This window comes from Salvelinus alpinus, chromosome 20 (assembly GCF_045679555.1).
Source record: "Salvelinus alpinus chromosome 20, SLU_Salpinus.1, whole genome shotgun sequence".
NCBI classification, from domain to species: Eukaryota; Metazoa; Chordata; class Actinopteri; order Salmoniformes; family Salmonidae; genus Salvelinus; species Salvelinus alpinus.
In genome coordinates this window covers 14893900-14916075 of record NC_092105.1, presented here as the reverse complement: position 1 = coordinate 14916075, position 22176 = coordinate 14893900, and the positions used below count along the sequence as shown (strand labels likewise).

The following is a 22176-nucleotide window of genomic DNA, read 5'->3' as shown; positions in this document are numbered from 1 at the left end:
GTCTGTGGCTGTCTGGCTGTCTGTCTGTGGCTGTCTGGCTGTCTGTCTGTGGCTGTCTGGATGTCTGTCTGTGGCTGTCTGGATGTCTGTCTGTGGCTGTCTGTCTGGCTGTCTGTGGCTGTCTGTCTGGCTGTCTGTGGCTGTCTGTCTGTCTGTCTGTCTGTGGCTGTCTGTCTGGCTGTCTGTCTGTGGCTGTCTGTCTGTGGCTGTGTCTGTCTGTCTGTGGCTGTGTCTGTCTGTCTGTCTGTCTGTCTGTCTGTCTGTCTGTCTGTCTGTCTGTCTGTGGCTGTCTGTCTGTCTGTCTGTGGCTGGCTGTCTGTCTGTCTGTCTGTCTGTGGCTGTCTGTCTGTGGCTGTCTGTCTGTCTGTGGCTGGCTGTCTGTGGCTGTCTGTCTGTCTGTGGCTGGCTGTCTGTCTGTCTGTCTGTGGCTGTCTGTCTGTCTGTGGCTGGCTGTCTGTCTGTCTGTGGCTGGCTGTCTGCCTGTCTGTGGCTGGCTGTCTGTCTGTCTGTGGCTGGCTGTCTGTCTGTCTGGCTGTCTGTCTGTGGCTGGCTGGCTGTCTGTCTGTGGCTGGCTGTCTGTCTGTGGCTGGCTGTCTGTCTGTGGCTGGCTGGCTGTCTGTCTGTGGCTGGCTGTCTGTCTGTCTGTCTGTCTGTGGCTGTCTGTCTGTGGCTGGCTGTCTGTCTGTCTGTGGCTGGCTGTCTGTCTGTCTGTCTGTCTGTGGCTGTCTGTCTGTGGCTGTCTGTCTGTCTGTCTGTCTGTCTGTCTGTCTGTCTGTCTGTCTGTCTGTCTGTCTGTCTGTGGCTGTCTGTCTGTGGCTGTCTGTCTGTCTGTCTGTCTGTGGCTGGCTGGCTGGCTGTCTGTCTGTGGCTGGCTGTCTGTCTGTGGCTGGCTGTCTGGCTGGCTGTGGCTGGCTGAGGCTGGCTGGCTGGCTGTGGCTGGCTGGCTGGCGGTGGCTGGCTGTGGCTGGCTGGCTGTCTGTCTGTGGCTGGCTGGCTGTCTGTCTGTGGCTGGCTGTCTGTCTGTGGCTGGCTGGCTGTCTGTCTGTCTGTTGTTGGCTGTCTGCGGCTGGCTGGCTGCGGCTGTCTGTCTGTCTGTCTGTGTCTGTCTGGCTGTCTGTGTGTCTGTGGCTGGCTGTGTCTGTGGCTGGCTGTCTGTGTGTCTGTGGCTGGCTGTCTGTGTGTCTGTGGCTGGCTGTCTGTCTGTCTGTGGCTGGCTGTCTGTCTGTGGCTGGCTGTCTGTGGCTGGCTGGCTGTCTGTGGCTGGCTGTCTGTCTGGCTGGCTATCTGTCTGTCTGTGGCTGGCTGGCTGTCTGTCTGTGGCTGGCTGTCTGTCTGTCTGTGGCTGGCTGTCTGTCTGTCTGTGGCTGGCTGTCTGTCTGTGGCTGGCTAGCTGTCTGTGGCTGGCTGGCTGTCTGTGGCTGGCTGGCTGTCTGTGGCTGGCTGGCTGGCTGTCTGTGGCTGGCTGGCTGGCTGTCTGTGGCTGGCTGGCTGGCTGGCAGTGGCTTTCTGGCTGGCTGGCTCTCTCGAAGTATGCTCTCTCTAATTCTCTCTCTCTCTCTTTCTCTCTCTCTGAGGACCTGAGCCCTAGGACCATGCCTCAGGACTACCTGGCCTGATGACTCCTTGCAGTCCCCAGTCCACCTGGCCGTGCTGCTGCCCCAGTTTCAACTGTTCTGCCTGCGGCTATAGAACCCTGACCTGTTCACCGGACGTGCTACCTGTCCCAGACCTGCTGTTTTCAACTCTCTAGAAACCGCAGGAGCGGTAGAGATACTCTTAATGATCGGCAACGAAAAGCCAACTGACATTTACTCCTGAGGTGCTGACTTGCTGCACCCTCGATAACTACTGTGATTATTATTATTTGACCATGCTGGTAATTTAGGAACATTTGAACATCTTGGCCATGTTCTGTTATAATCTCAGCCAGAGACTGGCCACCCCTCATAGCCTGGTTCCTCTCTAGGTTTCTTCCTAGGTTTTGGCCTTTCTAGGGAGTTTTTCCTAGCCACCGTGCTTCTACACCTGCATTGCTTGCTGTTTGGGGTTTTAGGCTGGGTTTCCGTACAGCACTTTGAGATATCAGCTGATGTACGAAGGGCTATATAAATAAATTTGATTTGATTTGGCTGGCTGTCTGTCGGTGGCTGTCTGTCTGTCTGTCGGTGGCTGTCTGTCTGTCGGTGGCTGTCTGTCTGTCGGTGGCTGTCTGTGGCTGTCTGTCTGTGTGCATTATGTGTACGCCTAAAGCGAAAGGCATAAATGAATAGATCCTAACAGAGTAAAACAGTATCAATCCCCTTTCTATTTACCCTGTCGTTTGGTCTCTCTGTTTTACTCCACATTCTGCCTCTCTTTAAACAGCCCTCTAGAGAAAGAGAGGGGAAATGTTTTATTTATTTTACCATTATTTAACTAGGCAAGTCAGTTAAGAACAAATTCTAATTTTCAATGACTGCCTAGGAACAGTGGGTTAACTGCCTTGTTCAGAGGTAGCGTTCAGAGGCTCTAACCACTAGGCTACCTGCTGCCCCAGGTAGAGGGAGAGAAAGAGAGGGGAAATAGAGAGAGAGAGAGAGAGAGAGAGAGAGAGAACGAGACCTAGAGAGAGAGAACGAGAGAGAGAGAGAACGAGACCTAGAGAGAGAGAACGAGAGAGAGAGAGAACGAGAGAGAGAGAGAACGAGAGAGAGAGAGAACGAGAGAGAGAGAGAACGAGAGAGAGAGAGAACGAGAGAGAGAGAGAACGAGAGAGAGAACGAGAGAGAGAACGAGAGAGAGAACGAGAGAGAACGAGAGAGAGAACGAGAGAGAGAGAGAGAGAACGAGAGAGAGAGATAGAGAACGAGAGAGAGAACGAGAGAGAGAACGAGAGAGAAAGAGAGAGAGAACGAGAGAGAGAACGAGAGAGAGAGAGAACGAGAGAGAGAGAGAACGAGAGAGAGAGAGAACGAGAGAGAGAGAGAACGAGAGAGAGAGAGAACGAGAGAACGAGAGAACGAGAGAGAACGAGAGAGAACGAGAGAGAACGAGAGAACGAGAGAACGAGAGAACGAGAGAGAGAGAGAGAGAGAGAGAGAGAGAGAGAGAGAGAGAGAGAGAGAGAGAGAGAGAGAGAGAGAGAGAGAGAGAGAGAAGGAACTACGGAGGTCAAAAAGAAGCATTAAAGTTGTAATTGTAGTGCTTTGATGGTTATGAGTAGAGCGCGGCTGGCTCTGTAGGGGAGATGGGTGTGTAGTGACGTGTTCCTGATAAGACTTGAAGGCACAGCAGGGTAGGCCCTGTTATCAACGCTCCTTCTATCCCGCTCACCAAGGTCAATGAGTGGAGAAGTGGATCAGGTTTTAGGCTTCTTTTAAGGCCTTCTGTCAGGGGAAAATAGATTCCCCTCAACGTATTATCTCAGGGACACAAGTCATCTAACAATCAGCTTTGCCCAGCAGACCACTGTGACCTGAAAGCTCTGTGTCAGTGGGCACAATGTGGCCCCCTTATCTCTTTTTCATGACCTGATCAAGATGCTATGGGGATTATGTCATATTTTGGTTGTTATCTGGTCAGACTACAACCAGATAAAGACAATTTTGTTGTTGTTTACAGACAGACTATTTCACTGTATCACAATTCCAGTGGGTCAGAAGTTTACATACACTAAGTTGACTGTGCCTTTAAACAGCTTGGACAACTCCAGAAAATGATGGCATGGCTTTAGAAGCTTCTGATAGGCTAATTGACATCATTTGAGTCAATTGGAGGTGTACCTGTGGATGTATTTTAAGGCCTACCTTCAAACTCAATGCCTCTTTGCTTTACATCATGGGAAAATCAAAAGAATTCAGCCAAGACCTACAAAAATGTAGAAGTCCACAAGTCTGGTTCATCCTTGGGAGCAATTTCCAAATGCCTGAAGGTACCAAGTTAATCTGTACAAACAATAGTACGCAAGTATAAACACCATGGGACCACGCAGCCGTCATACCGCTCAGGAAGGAGACGTATTCTGTCTCCTAGAGATGAATGTACTTTGGTGCGAAAAGTGCAAATCAATCCCAGAACAACAGCAAAGGACCTTGTGAAGATGCTGGAGGAAACAGGTACAAAAGTATCTATATCCACAGTAAAACGAGTCCTATATCGACATAACCTGAAAGTCCACTCAGCAAGGAAGAAGCAACTGCTCCAAAACCGCCATAAAAAAAGCCAAACGACGGTTTGCAACTGCACATGGGGACAAAGATCGTACTTTTGGAGAAATGTCCTCTGGCCTGATGATACAAAAATAGAACTGTTTGGCCATAATGACCATCGTTATGTTTGGAGGAAAAAGGGGGAGGCTTGCAAGCTGAAGAACACCATCCCAACCATGAAGCACGGGGGTGGCAGCATCATTGTTTTGGGGGTGCTTTGCTGCAGGAGGGACTGGTGCACTTCACAAAATAGATGGCCTCATGAGGTAGGAAAATTATGTGGATATATTGAAGCAACATCTCAAGACATCAGTCAGGAAGTTAAAGCTTGGTCGCAAACAGGTCTTCCAAATGGACAATGACCCCAAGCATACTTCCAAAGTTGTGGCAAAATGGCCTAAGGACAACAAAGTCAAGGTATTGGAGTGACCATCACAAAGCCCTGACCTCAATCCTATAGAAAATTTGTGGGCAGGCGCCGTTACACCAGCTATGTCAGGAGGAATGGGACAAAATTCACCCAACATATTGTGGGAAGCTTGTGGAAGGCAACCCGAAACGTTTGACTCAAGTTAAACAATTTAAAGGCAATGCTACCAAATACTAATTGAGTGTATGTAAACTTCTGACCCACTGGGAATGTGATGAAAGAAATAAAAGCTGCAATAAATCACTCTATTATTATTCCAACATTTCTCATTCTTAAAATAAAAAGTGGTGATCATAAATGACCTAAGACAGGGCATTTTTACTAGGATTAAATGTCAGGAATTGTGAAAAACTGAGTTTAAATGTATTTGGCTAAAGTGTATGTAAACTTCCGACTTGTACCTCGGCGCCACAGGTAACTTCCACAAAGCTGTGAACAATCTGAGAGACAAAACAAGAGGGGCATCCTACGCCATCAAAAGGAACATAAAATTCGACATAACAATTAGGATATGACAAAAAATACTTGAATCAGTTGTAGAACACCTTGCCCTTCATGGTTGTGAGGTCTGGGATCCGCTCACCAACCAAGAATTCACAAAATGGGACAAACAACAAGTTGAGACTCTGCATGCTGAATTTGGCAAAAATATCCTCTGTGTACAATGTAAAACACCAAATAATGCACGCAGAGCAGAATTAGGCAGATACACGCTAATTATTAAAATCCAGAAAAGATCTGTTCAATTGTACAACCACCTCAAAGGCAGTGATTCCAATACTTTCTGTCATGTCTACTCCCCCTCACCTGCGCTCGACGTCGCTGGTCTAACCACCGGTCCTGGCAACAATCATTGCGCACACATAAGACCCTTTACACAGTACTTTGTTGAAGCACCTTTGGCAGCGATTACAGCCTTGAGTCTTCTTGGGTATGATGCTACAAGCTTGGCACACCTGTATTTGGGTAGCTTTTCCCATTCTTCTCTGCAAATACTCTCAAGCTCTGTCAGGATGGAAGGGAGCATTGATGCACAGCTATTTTCAGGTCTCTCCAGAGATGTTCGGTCAGGTTAAATTCCGGGCTCTGCCTGGGCCACTCAAGGACATTGAGACTTGTCCCGAAGCCACTTGAGCGATGTCTTGGCTGTGTGCTTAAGGTCGTTGTCCTGTTGGAAGGTGAACCTTCACCCCAGTCTGAGGTCCTGAGCGCTCTGGAGCAGGTTTCCATAAAGGATCTCTATACTTTGCTCTGTTCATCTTTCCCTCGATTCTGAATAGTCTCCCAGTCCCTGCCACTGAAAAACATCCCCACAGCATGATGCTGCCACCCCCAAACCTGGCACCGTAGGGATGGTGCCAGGTTTCCTCCAGATGTGACGCTTGGCATTCAAGCCAAAAAGTTCAATCTTGGTTTCATCAGACCAAAAAATCTTGTTTCTCATGGTCTGAGTCTCCTTTAAGTGCCTTTTGGCAAACTCCAAGCGGGCTGTCATGTGCCATTTACTGAGGAGTGGCTTCCGTCTGGCCACTCTACCATAAAGGTCTGATTTGTGGAGTTTTCCTTCTAGAAGGTTCTCCCATCTTCAGAGAGAAACTCTGGAGCTCTGTCAGAGTGACCATCGGATTCTCTGTCACCTTCCTGACTAAGGCCCTTCTCCCCTGATTGGTCAGTATGGCCTGGCGGCCAGCTCTAGGAAGAGTCTTGGTGGTTCCACTTATGACCGAAGTCAGTTTGCATGCGCCCGGCCGCCACAATGAGTCGCTAGAGTGCGATCGGACAAGGACATCCCATCCGGACAAACCCTTCCCTAACCCGGACAACGCTGGGCCAATTGTGCGCTGCCTCATGGGTCTCCCGGTCGCTGCCACCTGTGACACAGCCCGGGATTGAAACCGGATCTGTAGTGACACCCCTAGCACCGCGATGCCTTAGACCTCTGCACCACTCAGGAGGCCCTATTAATTTGGCACTGAATAAGCCGTTACTATAGTAATTTATTGAACCTCTTGATGGGAAAACCTCGAACATTTGCTCTTTATGACAGAATGTTAAAACTAGATGAAATCAAACTTATTTTTTCACCAAGTTACACATCTCGAAAGTCACCGAATTGGTGGAACAGCCCAGAAGTCTGTTGGACAGACTGACTGATCAAATATTGATCAAATGTTACAGGGGTGAAAGAGAGAGGTTTCAGTCTATCTAGTGGTACATTCTCACACCTGGTCTTCTAACACAAGCAGGAGATTACAGTACTGTGTGGCAATCAGTGTCTATACCGTGTCTATTCAGTGTCCCTATTATATGTGGCACTATATGTGATTGTACGTGTGTGTGTTTCTGTGCGTGTGTATCTGTGTCTGTGGGCGTCTTCACTCACCCTCGATGTAGAGCGGCTCCACCACGTCGTGGTTGATGAGCTCAAAGTTCTCGTGGCCGATCCAGTGCTCCACGTTCCTCTTGCGGCCCGTGAAGAAGTTGTCCACCACCGTCACCTCATGGCCGTCCATCATCAGCTTATCTGTCAGATGGGAGCCAACGAAGCCTGCGCCGCCCGTTATCTAGGGGATACAGGGTTACACCATGAGGGGGTAGGGAGAAAGACAGAGAAAGAGACGAAGACCACCCTGCCTATGATCTAGACCAGGGGATAGAGGACCACACCACGAGAGGGCGGAGGGGGAGATAGAGGGCACAGAAAACATCTAGACAGAGTAAGATGGATCTAGTTCAGGATAACCATAACAGAGTAAGATGGATCTAATTCAGGATAACCATAACAGAGTAAGATGGATCTAATTCAGGATAACCATAACAGAGTAAGATGGATCTAATTCAGGATAACCATAACAGAGTAAGATGGATCTAATTCAGGATAACCATAACAGAGTAAGATGGATCTAGTTCAGGATAACCATAACAGAGTAAGATGGATCTAATTCAGGATAACCATAACAGAGTAAGATGGATCTAATTCAGGATAACCATAACAGAGTAAGATGGATCTAATTCAGGATAACCATAACAGAGTAAGATGGATCTAATTCAGGATAACCATAACAGAGTAAGATGGATCTAGTTCAGGATAACCATAACAGAGTAAGATGGATCTAATTCAGGATAACCATAACAGAGTAACATGGATCTAGTTCAGGATAACCACGACAGAGTAACATGGATCTAGTTCAGGATAACCACGACAGAGTAACATGGATCTAGTTCAGGATAACCATAACAGAGTAACATGGATCTAGTTCAGGATAACCATGACAGAGGGAAGAAGGGAGAGAGAGCAAACTTTCAGTGTGTCCGAATTCTGGTAAAATCTTAACTTCCGATACAAGAGACAACTTGGGACATCTAACTTGGGGGAGCATAACATGGGGGAGAAAGAGAATAATAGTATAGGCTGAGGTTAATAGAAAGCTGTTTATATTGAGATTGGGTAAGCACCATTTCAGTCAGACAGACCTGCCCTGCAGCATAGGCCTAATCCCTAGTGTGCCTTCAAGCTAGTTGCAGTTGGTTGTCCATTAAAGAGCAAGTTTAATATGTTTGGATAAGGGTCTAGCAGCCAGCACGCTAGACAGACACAACAGACCTGTCCTAAAGTGTAATCCCTAATGGGAAATGATCAGGTGTATAAGACAGGATGTGTTTAGTATGGAACTCTGGATGGGGTTTGCCAGCCAGACAACTGTGGGGAGTCGACTCAAGTGTCCAGTGAGTGGTGGCTTACGCAAGCCCAGGAAATCATGACCCTGTTGGGGCTCTCAGCCTCAGAGCAGCACTACAGGCACTGAAGTTACTGCCACAGGCGTACAGTAACGTACACACACTCTTCTCACACAAGTCACGTCACACACACACGTCACACACACACACACACACACACGTCACACACGTCACGTCACACACGTCACGTCACACACGTCACGTCACACACACGTCACACACGTCACACACACACACACGTCACACACACACACGTTCCCTGACATGGTCCAGAGCAGAGATCTGATCAAAAAGTATGATTCTCCACAGCGCAATATATGTCTACCTCAGATATATATATAATTTTTTTTTCATTTAAAAAGAGTGTCAAGCCAGGGAAGAATTACAACCAGAGAGAAAACATTTCATTGAAAAGTAATTGGACATCTAAGAGGGCTGACTGACTGAGGGAAGCAGGAAAGGAGGATGGGTAGAAGAGGTGGAGATGGCACCGTGGAACAGATGAATGCTTTAAGTCCAGGGTTGTGACCTCAGAGGTAAGAGAGGAACGTGTGTGATTGTGTGTGGGGTGCATGCATTTTGAAACACTCACCAAAATCCTTTTCCGATCCTTCTCCGAGAGGAACTTCACAGGGGGGTATTTCTGAGAGAAACTGGAAATCAGGATAAACATTCCAGAAATTAAACCTTTGATAGGAGGAAAGTACATTAATACAAAATCAAAGCCATGAAATCCATCTATAAGTCATGTGTGAGCATCATGTTGATGAGAGCTGTAAGGCTACTGGGTCTATCATGCTGAGAGATGAGTAACAGTCCAGAACAGACAGTAGAGGACTTCTTTAGGGACATCATCTGGGCTTATAATTAGGCTTGGCCCCACTGGCCTGTGGGTTAATACTGATTGTGTCAGGGAGCAGTGTGTGTCGTGGCAGGGAGCCGTGTGGGGCGTGGCAGGGAGCCGTGTGGGGCGTGGCAGGGAGCCGTGTGGGGCGTGGCAGGGAGCCGTGTGGGGCGTGGCAGGGAGCCGTGTGGGGCGTGGCAGGGAGCCGTGTGGGGCGTGGCAGGGAGCCGTGTGGGGCGTGGCAGGGAGCCGTGTGGGGCGTGGCAGGGAGCCGTGTGGGGCGTGGCAGGGAGCCGTGTGGGGCGTGGCAGGGAGCCGTGTGGGGCGTGGCAGGGAGCCGTGTGGGGCAAGGCAGGGAGCCGTGTGGGGCGTGGCAGGGAGCCGTGTGGGGCGTGGCAGGGAGCCGTGTGGGGCCGATATGTTACCTAACAGAACAGGAGTCATTCCCCCCTCCAAGGACTGATTGAGGTCAGGGCAATGTGATGGCCACTGCAATACCTTGACTTTGTTGCCCTAAGCCATTTTGCCACAACTTTGGAAGTATGCTTGGGGTCATTGTCCATTTGGAAGACCTGTTTGTGCTCAAGCTTTAACTTCCTGACTGATGTCTTGAGATGTTGCTTCAATATATCCAAATATATATTTGTGAAGTGCACCAGTCCCTCCTGCAGCAAAGTGCAAGCCTCCCCCTTTTTCCTCCAAACATAATGATGGTCATTATGCCCAAACAATTCTATTTTTGTTTCATCAGACCAGAGGACATTTCTCCAAAAAGTACGATCTTTGTCCCCATGTGCAGTTGTAAACCGCAGTCTGTTTTTTTATGGCGGTTTTGGAGCAGTGACTTCTTCCTTGCTGAGCGGCCTTTCAGGTTATGTTGATATAGTACTCGTTTTACTGTGGATATAGATACTTTTGAACCTGTTTCCTCCAGCATCTTCAAAGTCCTTTGCTGTTGTTCTGGGATTGATTTGCACTTCTCACACCAAAGTACGTTCATCTCTAGGAGACAGAACGCATCTCCTTCCTGAGCGGTATGACGGCTGCGTGGTCCCATGGTGTTTATACTTGCATACTATTTTTGGTACAGATGAATGTGGTACCTTCAGGCGTTTGGAAATTGCTCCCAAGGATGAACCAGACTTGTGGAGGTCTACAACTTTTGTTCTGAGGTCTTGGCTGAATTCTTTTGATTTTCCCATGATGTCAAGCAAAGAGGCACTGAGTTTGAAGGTAGGCCTTGAAATACATCCACAGGTACACCTCCAATTGACTAAAATTATGTCAATTAGCCTATCAGAAGCTTCTAAAGCCATGATATCATTTTCTGGAGTTGTCGAGGCTGTTTAAAGGCACAGTCAACTTAGTGTATGTAAACTTCTGACCCGCTGGAATTGCGATACAGTGAATTATAAGTGAAATAATCTGTCTGTAAACAATTGTTGGAAAAATGACTTGTGTCATGCACAAAGTAGATGTCCTAATCGACTTGCCAAAACTATAGTTTGTTGACAAGAAATTTGTGGAGTGGTTGAAAAATGAGTTTTAATGACTCCAACTTAAGTGTATGTAAACTTCAACTGTATGCATGTATGTATGCATTGGTATGTATGTATGTATGTATGTATGCATGTGTGTATGTGTGTATGCGAGTGTGTGTGGGCGAGTGAGCAGTCTTTGTTGGGTCCTACAGTAGCCAGATAGTTTTTCCAGGAAAAAGAGGCAGGATCGAATCTGGGCAGCGCCTGCTATTCAGCACACCACTACAAGGCAGGAAAAAACCTGTTCTCAGTCCTTCTCGCTCACTACTGATTTGTCACCCTCACTACTTATCTCTGAAAAATTAGATTTCCATCCAATTTGGCCGTGTTTGGTCGAGACGGCATGGTGAGAGTCTTTAAGAGGTGTACCCAGGAAGCTGGGTGAACTTAAAGTGGGGCAGACAGGTGCTCAGAGAGGCAGTGATATGGGATTTAGTTCCATGATTAATCATGCCTGGGGACCTTCTGATGACTGTGTGTGTGTGTGTGTGTGTGTGTGTGTGTGTGATCATTTTTGAAAATTTGGCTGTATCTCCAACCCACCTCACGTGTATGGCGCCGCGTGAACAGAGTGCCCCATGGTGGCAGTGGGGTTATGGTATGAGCAGGCACAAGCTACAAACAACGAACACAATTGCATTTTATCGATGGCAATTTGAATGCAGAGATACCGTGACGAAATCCTGAGGCCCATTGTTGTGCCATTCATCCCCCACAATCACCTCATGTTTCAGCATGATAATGCACTGCTCCATGTCGCAAGGATCTGAACACAACTCCTGGAAGCTGAAGATGTCCCAGTTCTTCCATGACCTGCACACTCACCAGACATGTCACCCATTGAGCATGTTTGGGATGCTCTGGATCGACTTACACGACAAGCGTGTTCCAGTTCCCGCCAATATCCAGCTACTGCACACAGCCATTGAAGAGAAGTGGGACAATATTCCACAGGGCACAATCAACAGACTGATCAACTCTATGTGAAGAAGATGTGTTGCGCTGCATGAGGCAAATGGTGGTCACACCAGATACTGACTGGTTTTCTGATCCACGCCCCTACTTTTTTTTTAAGGTATCTGTGACCAACAGATGCATATCTGTATTCCCAGGCATGTGAAATCCATAGATTAGGGCCTAATTTATTTATTACTTATATGAACTGTAACTCAGTAAAATCTTTGAAATTGTTGCATGTTGCATTTATCTTTTTGTTCTGTATCTTGTCTTAGAAGTTTTTTGATTTTTTTTAATAAAATGTGAATATTTGTAGCTACCTTTTTAGTAAATACCTGCAGTCAACTTGTGCAACACATTATGAGATTGCATTCTTCATGTCACCTGTCACATCATTTTTCATAATGAAGCTTACCGGTAGTCTCCAGTCACATAGTGTTTGTTTACAAGCACACAACAATGAGAGACCAGAGCTTTGCTAGTCACTCACTGTTGTGCAGCACTCGGCAAGTGATCTAGTTACAGTATAGAGTTCACAAGGAAATGTTTGCCAGCTAGATATCTCATAACTATCAAGTTAACTGTCTAAAATGTGATAAATGCTCTGCAGTTGTGCATTTGGTATGCTAATTTAGTAGATAGTTAGATATCTAGCTAAGTGGATAGCTTCTTCTAAAACAGGGGTGTCAAACCCATTCCATGGAGGGCCTGGTGTCTGCAGATTTTTGGTATTTCCTTTCAATTAAGACAAACAACCAGGTGAGGGGAGTTACGTAATAATTAGTGACCTTATTAAAAAAAAATTAAAGTACAAGGAGGAGAGAAGACCGCAGACACTCAGCCCTCTGTGGAATGAGTTTAACACAGGTTCTAAACTCAAGCTTCAAGGTAACATCAGAGAACCCCCTCCTGGATCAAGAGCCTTGCGGTCTAATATTTGTTTTGTCCGTGCAGCAAACTGCGAGTAGCATTTTTTTAAGTTACTTGTATAAATTTGACCTGGAATGCCTGTCCTGCAAATACTTTAGGCCAGAGACTGTTAGCTTTTAGCGTTCTCTGTGGGATTTTACAAGTGCTTGTTAGCATTGCTAACCTTTGGATTTCGAAGGCTCATTGGTGGTTGAAAATAGCGCCTTCTGTGTTCAGTGCCGGTATTACCGAATATCCCGGTATGGCACAAGGTCATTATGAAGGTATGAAAATAATAAAGTAATCAAATAAAAACGAAGTCATTTACACAACTGAAATAGTGTGTTATTTCCTAATAATTTTTCTATTGATGTCTACCCAATGTTTAACTGACAAAGACAATGGAATATTTTCAATGTTTTGGGCAATTGAATGTTCACTATTTTGGGTTTTGGAATTTCCACTTACAAATATTTTTACTGTCATTATTTCATAATTCATTTAACCCGAACTGAACCAACCTCAAAAAACACTAATCGCTCAGCACTACCACCTGGGCGTCAGTAGTGAGGAAGGAGAAAAGTAGTTGTGTTATCCGGAAAGCAATGATGGAGCCGAGTGACTTGGTGTATAGAGAGAAGAGAAGAGGATAGGGCCTAGAACCGAGCCTTGGGGGACACCAGTAGTGAGAATACGTGGTGCAGACACATATCTTCTCCATGGAGCGACATGCCAGGTAGGATGCAATGCAAGAATGTGCAGAGACGCCCAGCCCTATCTGCGGATAGATCTAGGACAGGGGTTTCCAACCATTTTTTAGCTACTTAAAAAAAAAATGCGAGCTACTCATTCTTCTCTTCTCTACTGTTCATCTCTTCCCCAGGTCCTTGGTGTACAATATATGTGTTTTCTGTCATTATACCAGGTAATATAATGGTTAATAAACAGTATTTGGCATGACAGGCCCCATAACTTTTATTTTGTATTTTCTCGAATTCTGTTTTCTTAGTTGTAATTTTCGTGGTTTTGGATTTTTGCTCTGAATATACCAATTATTCATAAAGAAACAACAAAATTTTGATATTTTCTAGGTCTGGAAATAACCGAACAAATGTTTTTATTTTTTTATTTTTTTTGTTATTTAACTAGGCAAGTCAGTTAAGAAAAAAATCTTATTTACAATGACGGCCTAGGAGCAGTGGGTTAACTGCCTTGTTCAGGGGCAGAACATAGTTTTTATTTGATTACTTTATTCTTTTTCATTCCTTAAAGTCATTATCTCATCTCTGCTCAGGCAGTAGCAACCAGCCATCCATCCATGTAGGGTTACCTCCGTGCTCCCCATACTGTACTGTCTTTAGTCATCCTATTTAGCTAGCCTGCCTAAGTATGCTGCAGAGCTGTCTGACAAATTAATTTTATTAGTTTTTCAAAGAAGGCATACTTTCACAAACTCTCTCTATCCCTCCCTCTCGTTGTTGTGTTGTGCACGTTCCTCTCTCATGCGGTCTGTGTGTATCTAACCTAACGTTGCAGGTGTAAAAGTGTATCCATCTCTGTCAGAGCCTGAAAGAACAGGCGCAATGGATTATGGTCATTGTAGTTAATTACCACGTTTCTGCAAAGAGCTAGGTTGAATATTTTGCTTAATGAAAACTACAACTCTCTTCAGCCCAGCATCTTACATAGTTCTTGATTTGATTTCTCTCGTGAATGATCCGAGTTCTCTCGTGAATGATCCGAGTTCTCGTGAATGATCCGAGTTCTCTCGTGAATGATCCGAGTTCTCTCGTGAATGATCCGAGTTCTCTCGTGAATGATCCGAGTTCTCTCGTGAATGATCCGAGTTCTCTCGTGAATGATCCGAGTTCTCCCGTGAATGATCCGAGTTCTCCCGTGAATGATCCGAGTTCTCCCGTGAATGATCCGAGTTCTCCCGTGAATGATCCGAGTTCTCCCGTGAATGATCCGAGTTCTCCCGTGAATGATCCGAGTTCTCCCGTGAATGATCCGAGTTCTCCCGTGAATGATCCGAGTTCTCCCGTGAATGATCCGAGTTCTCCCGTGAATGATCCGAGTTCTCCCGTGAATGATCCGAGTTCTCCCGTGAATGATCCGAGTTCTCCCGTGAATGATCCGAGTTCTCTCCTGAATGATCCGAGTTCTCTCCTGAATGATCCGAGTTCTCTCCTGAATGATCCGAGTTCTCTCCTGAATGATCCGAGTTCTCTCCTGAATGATCCGAGTTCTCTCCTGAATGATCCGAGTTCTCTCCTGAATGATCCGAGTTCTCTCCTGAATGATCCGAGTTCTCTCTAGAGAAACAGAACATTGGGCTCTGGACAACAAATCAAATTTCATTGTTCACATACACATGGTTTGCAGATGTTATTGCGAGTGTAGAGAAATGTCATTCTCTGCAAACATCAAAGCTGTGACTTGCCCCTGCAGGTTCATGATCTACAACAGCCGCAGAGTATGACCCTACCTCACTCAGGAAGCGGCGCAGATTTCAATCAAGGCTTTTGTCAACTCCCGTCTAAACTATTGCAGCTCTCTGTTGGCTGGGCTCCCTGAGCTACCTTGTGCCATCAAACCTCTGCAACTTATCCAGAATGCCACAGCCTGCCTGGTGTTCAACCTTCCAAAGTAACCCCATGTCACTCTGCACACTCCACTGGCTACCAGTTCAAGCTCACATCCACAACAAGACCATGGTGCAAGAGAAACTAACCCTCCCTACCTTCAGGCTATGCTCAAACCCTACACCTCAACCACTTCGTTCTGCCACCTCCAGTGTCTCAGACACACCCTCTCAAACACACACACACCCTCTCAGACACACACACACACACACAGTCCCTCTCAGAGACACAGTCCCTCTCAGAGACACAGTCCCTCTCAGAGACACAGTCCTTCTCAGAGACACAGTCTCTCTCAGAGACACCCATAGCTCCATTTATGTATTATTATATATGAAATATTATAATAGCTGTTTACCAAAACTGAGGCGGGGTGGCCCGCATTATTATTGTTTGACCTGCAGATTGCCCGTTTAAGATATGGAGCATCTGCAGCACAGTAGACCACAGTTATGAATAAACATGCCACTGCATGTGTGTGTTTGCATGTATATACTGTATTCTTCTGTATTCTAGTCAATGCCGTCCTGACGTTGCTCGTTCTAACATTTCTATATTTCTTTATTCCATTTTTTTACTTTTAGATTTGTGCATTGTTGTGAATTGTTAGATATTACTGCACTGTTGGAGCTAGGAACACAAGCATTTCGCTACACCCGCAATAACATCTGCTAAATAGGTGTATGTGACCAATAACATTTGATTTAATGTGTTTGTGCGTACGTATGTACGTGCGTGCGTGTGTGTGCGTGCGTGTCTGTTTGCAGGTGTGTGATGAAGCAGACATACCTCAGCTCCAGATCCCGGATCTTCTCTCTGAGGGGAGCAACTGCCTGTGAGAAAGAGAGAGAGAGAGAGAGAGAGAGAGAAGAATATAAAGACAGATTAGACTGATCCTGCAGGGATAATGTGTTACCATGGGATTATCCTGCTGTAAGGACACACACAGTGTAAAGGTAATGCTAAATAGTCATTCAGAGCAGTTTGGTTTGGGCTGCTCATCTGCTGAGGAGTGTGTGATTTCATGTGGAACTGTTTTGCCTGCCGGGTTTACAAACGCACCCGATGACAAGACTAAGTGACACAACAATCATTTAGTTTGTTGTATTCCCTTAAGCTTGCAATGTACGCGCACACACACACACACACACACACACACAGTTGTGCTTGTTACATTTCTAGACAACACCTTCACCCCCATTGGTGTGAGACATCTAATCAGAGATCAGTGTGTCTGGGGAGAAATGTCACCCTGGATAAAAGCCTGCGCAGACACCCAGAAATGAGTCTTCAGAGCCACTTTGAACCGTAAGGTCAGCCAGATACAAAAGAGCCCTATTCTAATGAGGAAATTGACAGAGATAAAGACGCCATTTTGATTCAGTAACAGACTGATAATTCTCTCTCTCCCGCACAGTGATAGCCAATCCATATTCACTACCTTGTAGTAATACTTGTAGTAACAAACCGTCCACAATGCTAAACACATCCCAGGGTGACACAATGTCCAGTATACAGGACAACTAGAATCAGGTGTGTTTAGTGCTGAGCTGAACAGAAGCACAGTGCGGCCCGCCAGGAGGAGGAGGCTCTAGACATCCATTCCTGCTCTAAATCATCATTAGTAATGCCTCCCATTGTCAGTCTGTCTATATCGGCATCATTTACAGCTCTCCCTCAGCGGGTGTTTGGGCCTTCAGGATAAATATAACAAAGAGACAGATGAAGAGGATAAAAACTGAACTTCGCAGCACAACGAGAAAAGCGGCGAGATGTTTGAACACCTCAGGTGTCAGGCCTCTGACTGGGAGTATGAATTAAAATGCCTTCACACACAGCGACATGTCAGTGTGTGTACACTGTGTGTGTGTGTGTGTGTTGGACAGAGGATTTTGTGCTGGGGACATTATATTATTCATATTGATCATACATTGCATGATGGGAAAAACAGTGAGGAAGAGAGAACTCACCTCGTCAATCCTTTCCTCAATCTTCATCTCTCCATGTTCCTGTATGGATCTAGAGAGATAGACATACAGTGAGGCGCGAATGAAACTCTAATCTCTTCAGCCCAGAGTCAATAGCTTACCACACAAAGCCCGCTTTTAGGTACCCACGCTGCCTCCGTATGTCTATCTGTCCCCCACCTCCTCTCCCCCGTCTGTCTCCTCTCCCTCCAATCAACCTCTCTCTCCTTCAATCTCCCTCTTTCTCCTCCAATCTCCCTCTTTCTCCTCCAATCAACCTCTTTCTCTCCCTCCAATCTCCCTCTTTCCTCTCCTTTCTTGCACATTTTGTTACGTTACAGCCACATTCTAAAATGGATGAAATAAAAAATCATCAATCTATACACTATACCCCCATAATGACAAAGCGATGTTCTCAAAATAAAAAGATACCTTATTTACATACAATGGCTTGCGAAAGTATTCCACCCCCCTTGGCATTTTTCCTATTTTGTTGCCTTACAACCTGGAATTAAAATTATTTGGGGGGGGTTGTATCATTTGATTTACACAACATGCCTACCACTTTGAAGACACAAAATATGTTTTATTGTGAAACAAACAAGAAATGAGACAAAAAAAAAACAGAACACTTGAGTGTGCATAACAACTCACCCCCAAAGCCAATGCTTTGTAGAGACACCTTTTGCAGCAATTACAGCTGCAAGTCTCTTGGGGTATGTCTCTATAAGCTTGGAACATCTAGCCACTGGGATTTTTGCCTATTCATCAAGACAGAACTGCTCCAGCTCCTTCAAGTTGGATGGGTTCCGCTGGTGTACAGCAATCTTTAAGTCATACCACAGATTCTCAATTGGATTGAGTAGGCCATTCCAAGACATTTAAATGTTTGGACTATTTTGTGTATATCCATTACATGAAATCCAAATTAAAATCCACTTAAATTACAGGTTGTAATGCAAAAAAATAGGGAAAAAGCCAAGGGGTGAATACTTTTGCAAGGCACTGTAAGTATTCAGACCCTTTGCCATGAGACTCAAAATTGAGCTCAGGTGCATCTTGTATCCATTGATCATCCTTGAGATGTTACTACAACTTGATTGGAGTCCACCTGTGGTAAATTCAATTGATTGGACATGATTTGGAAAGGCACACACCTGTCTATATAAGGTCCCACAGTTGACAGTGCATGTCAGAGGAAAAACAAAGCCATGAGGTCGAAGGAATTGTCCGTAGAACTCCGAGACAGTATTGTGTCGAGGCACAGATCTGAGGAACGGAGCTCTTCAGACAATTCCTTTTGTAAACACAGTGTATAAGCCTATGCAGAAGCTCTAACATGCATATGGGTGTTTGAATTAGTCATCACGTTTGAAAGAGCTGTCTATTTGCTGTGTTAGGCTTTGAAACAACATCGACAATAACTATGTTTCAACCTCTTCAAATTGATCATCACAGTGAGGTTTTTCAAAGCATTATACTGTTTTGATGATAAGTGTTTGATGTGATTTTCCATTGATTTCAGAGTGGTTAGAGGGACAATAGAGTCCTGAGTACCAGGCAATTAGCGACCTGACGGTCGTTAGCAAGTTGGGTGCTACCAATGCATGTCCAGAGTGCATAAAAGGAGATTACCGTGACTCAACGGTCACGTGGAATTTTACTGCGGTCACGAATCTTGACTGCCAGGGTGGCGGTAAGATGATCACCACAACAGCCCCCTCCATGTCAATACAATCACAGTGAAAGACCCACATCACCCTCCCCTCAGCATGACAGTGCATCTTTCCATCCCTGACTTCGGACCGACCCACAGACACACCTAAGAATCAGACACACATAATACACACACAAAGGCTATGATGGATCAGGAGAGAGAGACAAAGAGTGAGAGACCCACAGTGAGACAGAGATAGAGAGAAAGAGAACATAAGAAGACAGAAAAACAGGGAAATCCAGAGTGCATGCACGCGTGTGCTTTCTACACCCCTGGTTATATAATCTGCACTGCTGGTCCTACATGGTTGCTCTTCTCTCTCCTTTGTCCATTTATATATCAAATAGTAGCACACCTGGTTGGTCACATCAACAACCAACTCAGTGATGTAACATGGTTAATTGGCTAGCTAAGCCAACTCATGTGCTGTTTACAGTCTGAATCCAACCCCGATTACAAGCTATAAGAATCAAAACATGAACACTAGCATCCAGGATAAAAATAATTGAAAGTGCTTTTGGTGCATTCCTTCTAACCTAACTAAGATTGTTGAGACTGAGTATAACTCCCTAACAGTCCTGAGTTGTTGAGTGTGTTTTGAGTTTATCCAATGTAATTAAGGGTGAAGGGAGTAAAGTGGGTAGGACAAAAAATAGCATGAAATATAAAAAAGGAACGGCATGAAAGAGGGGACTGACAGTGTAGTAATTTCATGGTATCCATGCATTTGTTTTATGAAGAAAGGAAATAGTCATTAAAGCATACTGTACCTCATATTGGTGTAGGTTCCCCAGACAGCTACAATGAAGGATGAGAGAAGGGGAAGAAAACATTAACTAAAAGGTGCTTTTCAAAATCTCTCATCATGGCTAGACAGCAGTTTTCAAGTCTTGCAATAGATATTTAAAGCAGATATAAGTCAAAACTGTAACTTTGGTGGTAAGCAACTCCAGTGTAGATTTGGCCTTATGTTGTAAATGACTGTCCTGTTGAAAGGTGAATTCCTTTCCCAGTGTCTGATGTAAAGCAGACTGAAGCTGGTTTTCCTCTAGGATTTTGCCTGTGCTTAGCTCCATCCCGTTTCTTTTTATACTGAACAACTCCCCATTCTTTGCCAATGTCAAGCATGCCCCAAAAATAAGGCTTTGTTTGCATGTCCTTTCCTGACTTGCCTAGTTAAATAAAGGTTGAAGAAAAAAAGAATAATTTGCATTTAGGGCAAAAAGTGTATTCCTTTGCCGTGCTTTTTTCCCCCTGCAGTAATAATTTAGTGCCTTGTTGCATAAAGGATTTTGCATATTTGTGTCATTATTGTGGAGTCACTAGAATGTTGTTGATCCATCCTGTTTTCTCCCATCCCAGCCATTGAACTCTGTAGCGGTTTTAAAATCACCAATCATCATCATGGACATCTCTGAGCAATTTCCTTCCTGTCCTGAGCTCAGTTCAGAAGGACGACTGTATCTTTGATGTATCTGAGTGGTTTAATACATCCTCCACAGCAACATTATTAACTTGACCATGCTTAAAAAGAATATTCAATGTCTGACTTGTTATTGTTACCCATCTACCAATCACTGCCCTTCTTTATGAGGCTTTCGAAAAGCTCCCTGGTCTTTGTAGTCAAATCTGTGCTTGAAATCCACTACTTGACTGAGGAACATTACACAGCTGTTGTATATATGGGGAAAAGAGGAAGAGGCAGTCATTAAAAAGTCATGTTAACCCCTATTATTTCATACTGAGTCCATGGAACTTATGTGATTTGTTTAGGCAAATTTTACTCCAGAACTAAAATAGGCTTGTCTAAACAAAGGGGGTGAATACTTATGCAACGACTATATTTTTGTTACTTAATTTGTATTATTTTGTAAAAATAGAAATAGAAAAAAAACTGAATTAAATGTAATTGAATCACACTTTGTAACGCAAAACAAAATGTGGAAAATATCTGAGGGGGGTGAATACTTCTGATACCCACTGTAATTGGACTCCTCATGTCATACTCATTATTAGGAATAATTATGGTCCAAATCAGATGTTAGGTAGTATATTTATTTACAATTATATGAATCCAATTAATTAAAATGGCCAATTTGGGTGCAATCAATTAGCTCAATATCTCAGATCAAATATATGTAATCAAAATAATGTTTCAGAAATGCTAATCTGTTTCTGACTACAGAAACAACTTCAGAACAATCTGAGATGGTGGGTGTCAAACCTCTGTAAATAAATCAATATGGCTAAGGCAAAGGAGAAATCTCCCCCAAATCTCTCTCTGGTTTGTGTATTTCTGAGTGTATCTTATAGGTACACACACATACACACACACACACACACACACACACACACACAACAGTATGACCTGCTAGTGGCCTGTGACAGTTTGATAGCCTTGTTCGTATAAACAGGGATACTCTGTATTCAGCTCGCCTGCAGTTCACTCTCCTCCTGTTTCCGATTCTAGCCTTCTCTTGTGCTTCTCTGCCTCACAAAACCAGGAGACACAGTCTAGTCCAGTCTTGGTGCCAGGGCATGCCTGAGGCAGGCAGGCAGGGAGAGAGGAGAGAGACGGAGCGAGGCAAACAGGGCACAGGGGAACATGAGAGATAGCAACAGCCTACTGTTACAAATAGCCAAACTCCAGATGTAATAAGGAAACTGTAGCAATAACTGTCACTTATACTTATCTGCCATACCCATCTATCCATCTCTCTCTCCAGTCATAAACAACCCAGGGCAAGTGTGTCTCTTCCCCCTCCCTGCCAAACAACCTGCCATCCAACTGGGGCTTATCTATCTGGCCTACTTGGAGTAGAGTGGCTGGCCCTGAACTTGATCTAACTCCATCTCTAGTCTCTACCATGGCCAGCGGCTAACCTAGCTTATGCTATATGTGTTGTCGCAGCCAGCCACTTAGTGTACAAGCAGCAGTTGGCCTTCAGGATCTCCACGCGAATGGACTAGAGCCTCAAAAGGAAAGGCAGAGACATGGAGAGGTAGGTGAGAGAGCAAGAGATGATATGGAAGGGAAATCCACACTTTGTACCCTGTGACAAACAACATACGCCATTGACTAGCCTAAGTCTTAGCGGTGTGTGTGTGTCTGTGTGTGTGTGTGTGTGTGTGTGTGTGTGTGTGTGTGTGTGTGTGTGTGTGTGTGTGTGTGTGTGTGTGTGTGTGCATGCATGAGAGAACGCAAAACAATAAAAGACAAAGCACTTCCAATGTAGTGCCAACT

At 45.1% G+C, this 22176-nt stretch overlaps 1 protein-coding gene across 1 annotated transcript in view; it reads right to left on the bottom strand.

The window, feature by feature from the left end:
- The window catches only part of uxs1 (UDP-glucuronate decarboxylase 1), a 106441-nt gene that overhangs the window by 72256 nt on the left and 12009 nt on the right, over positions 1-22176 (bottom strand). The window contains exons 2-6 of the mRNA XM_071354622.1: positions 19703-19730; positions 17219-17267; positions 16038-16081; positions 8948-9008; positions 7001-7181 (exon numbers count right to left, since the gene is read on the bottom strand). Coding sequence (XP_071210723.1) covers positions 7001-7181; positions 8948-9008; positions 16038-16081; positions 17219-17267; positions 19703-19730 — 363 coding nt within the window. The remainder of the gene's footprint in view (positions 1-7000; positions 7182-8947; positions 9009-16037; positions 16082-17218; positions 17268-19702; positions 19731-22176) is intronic.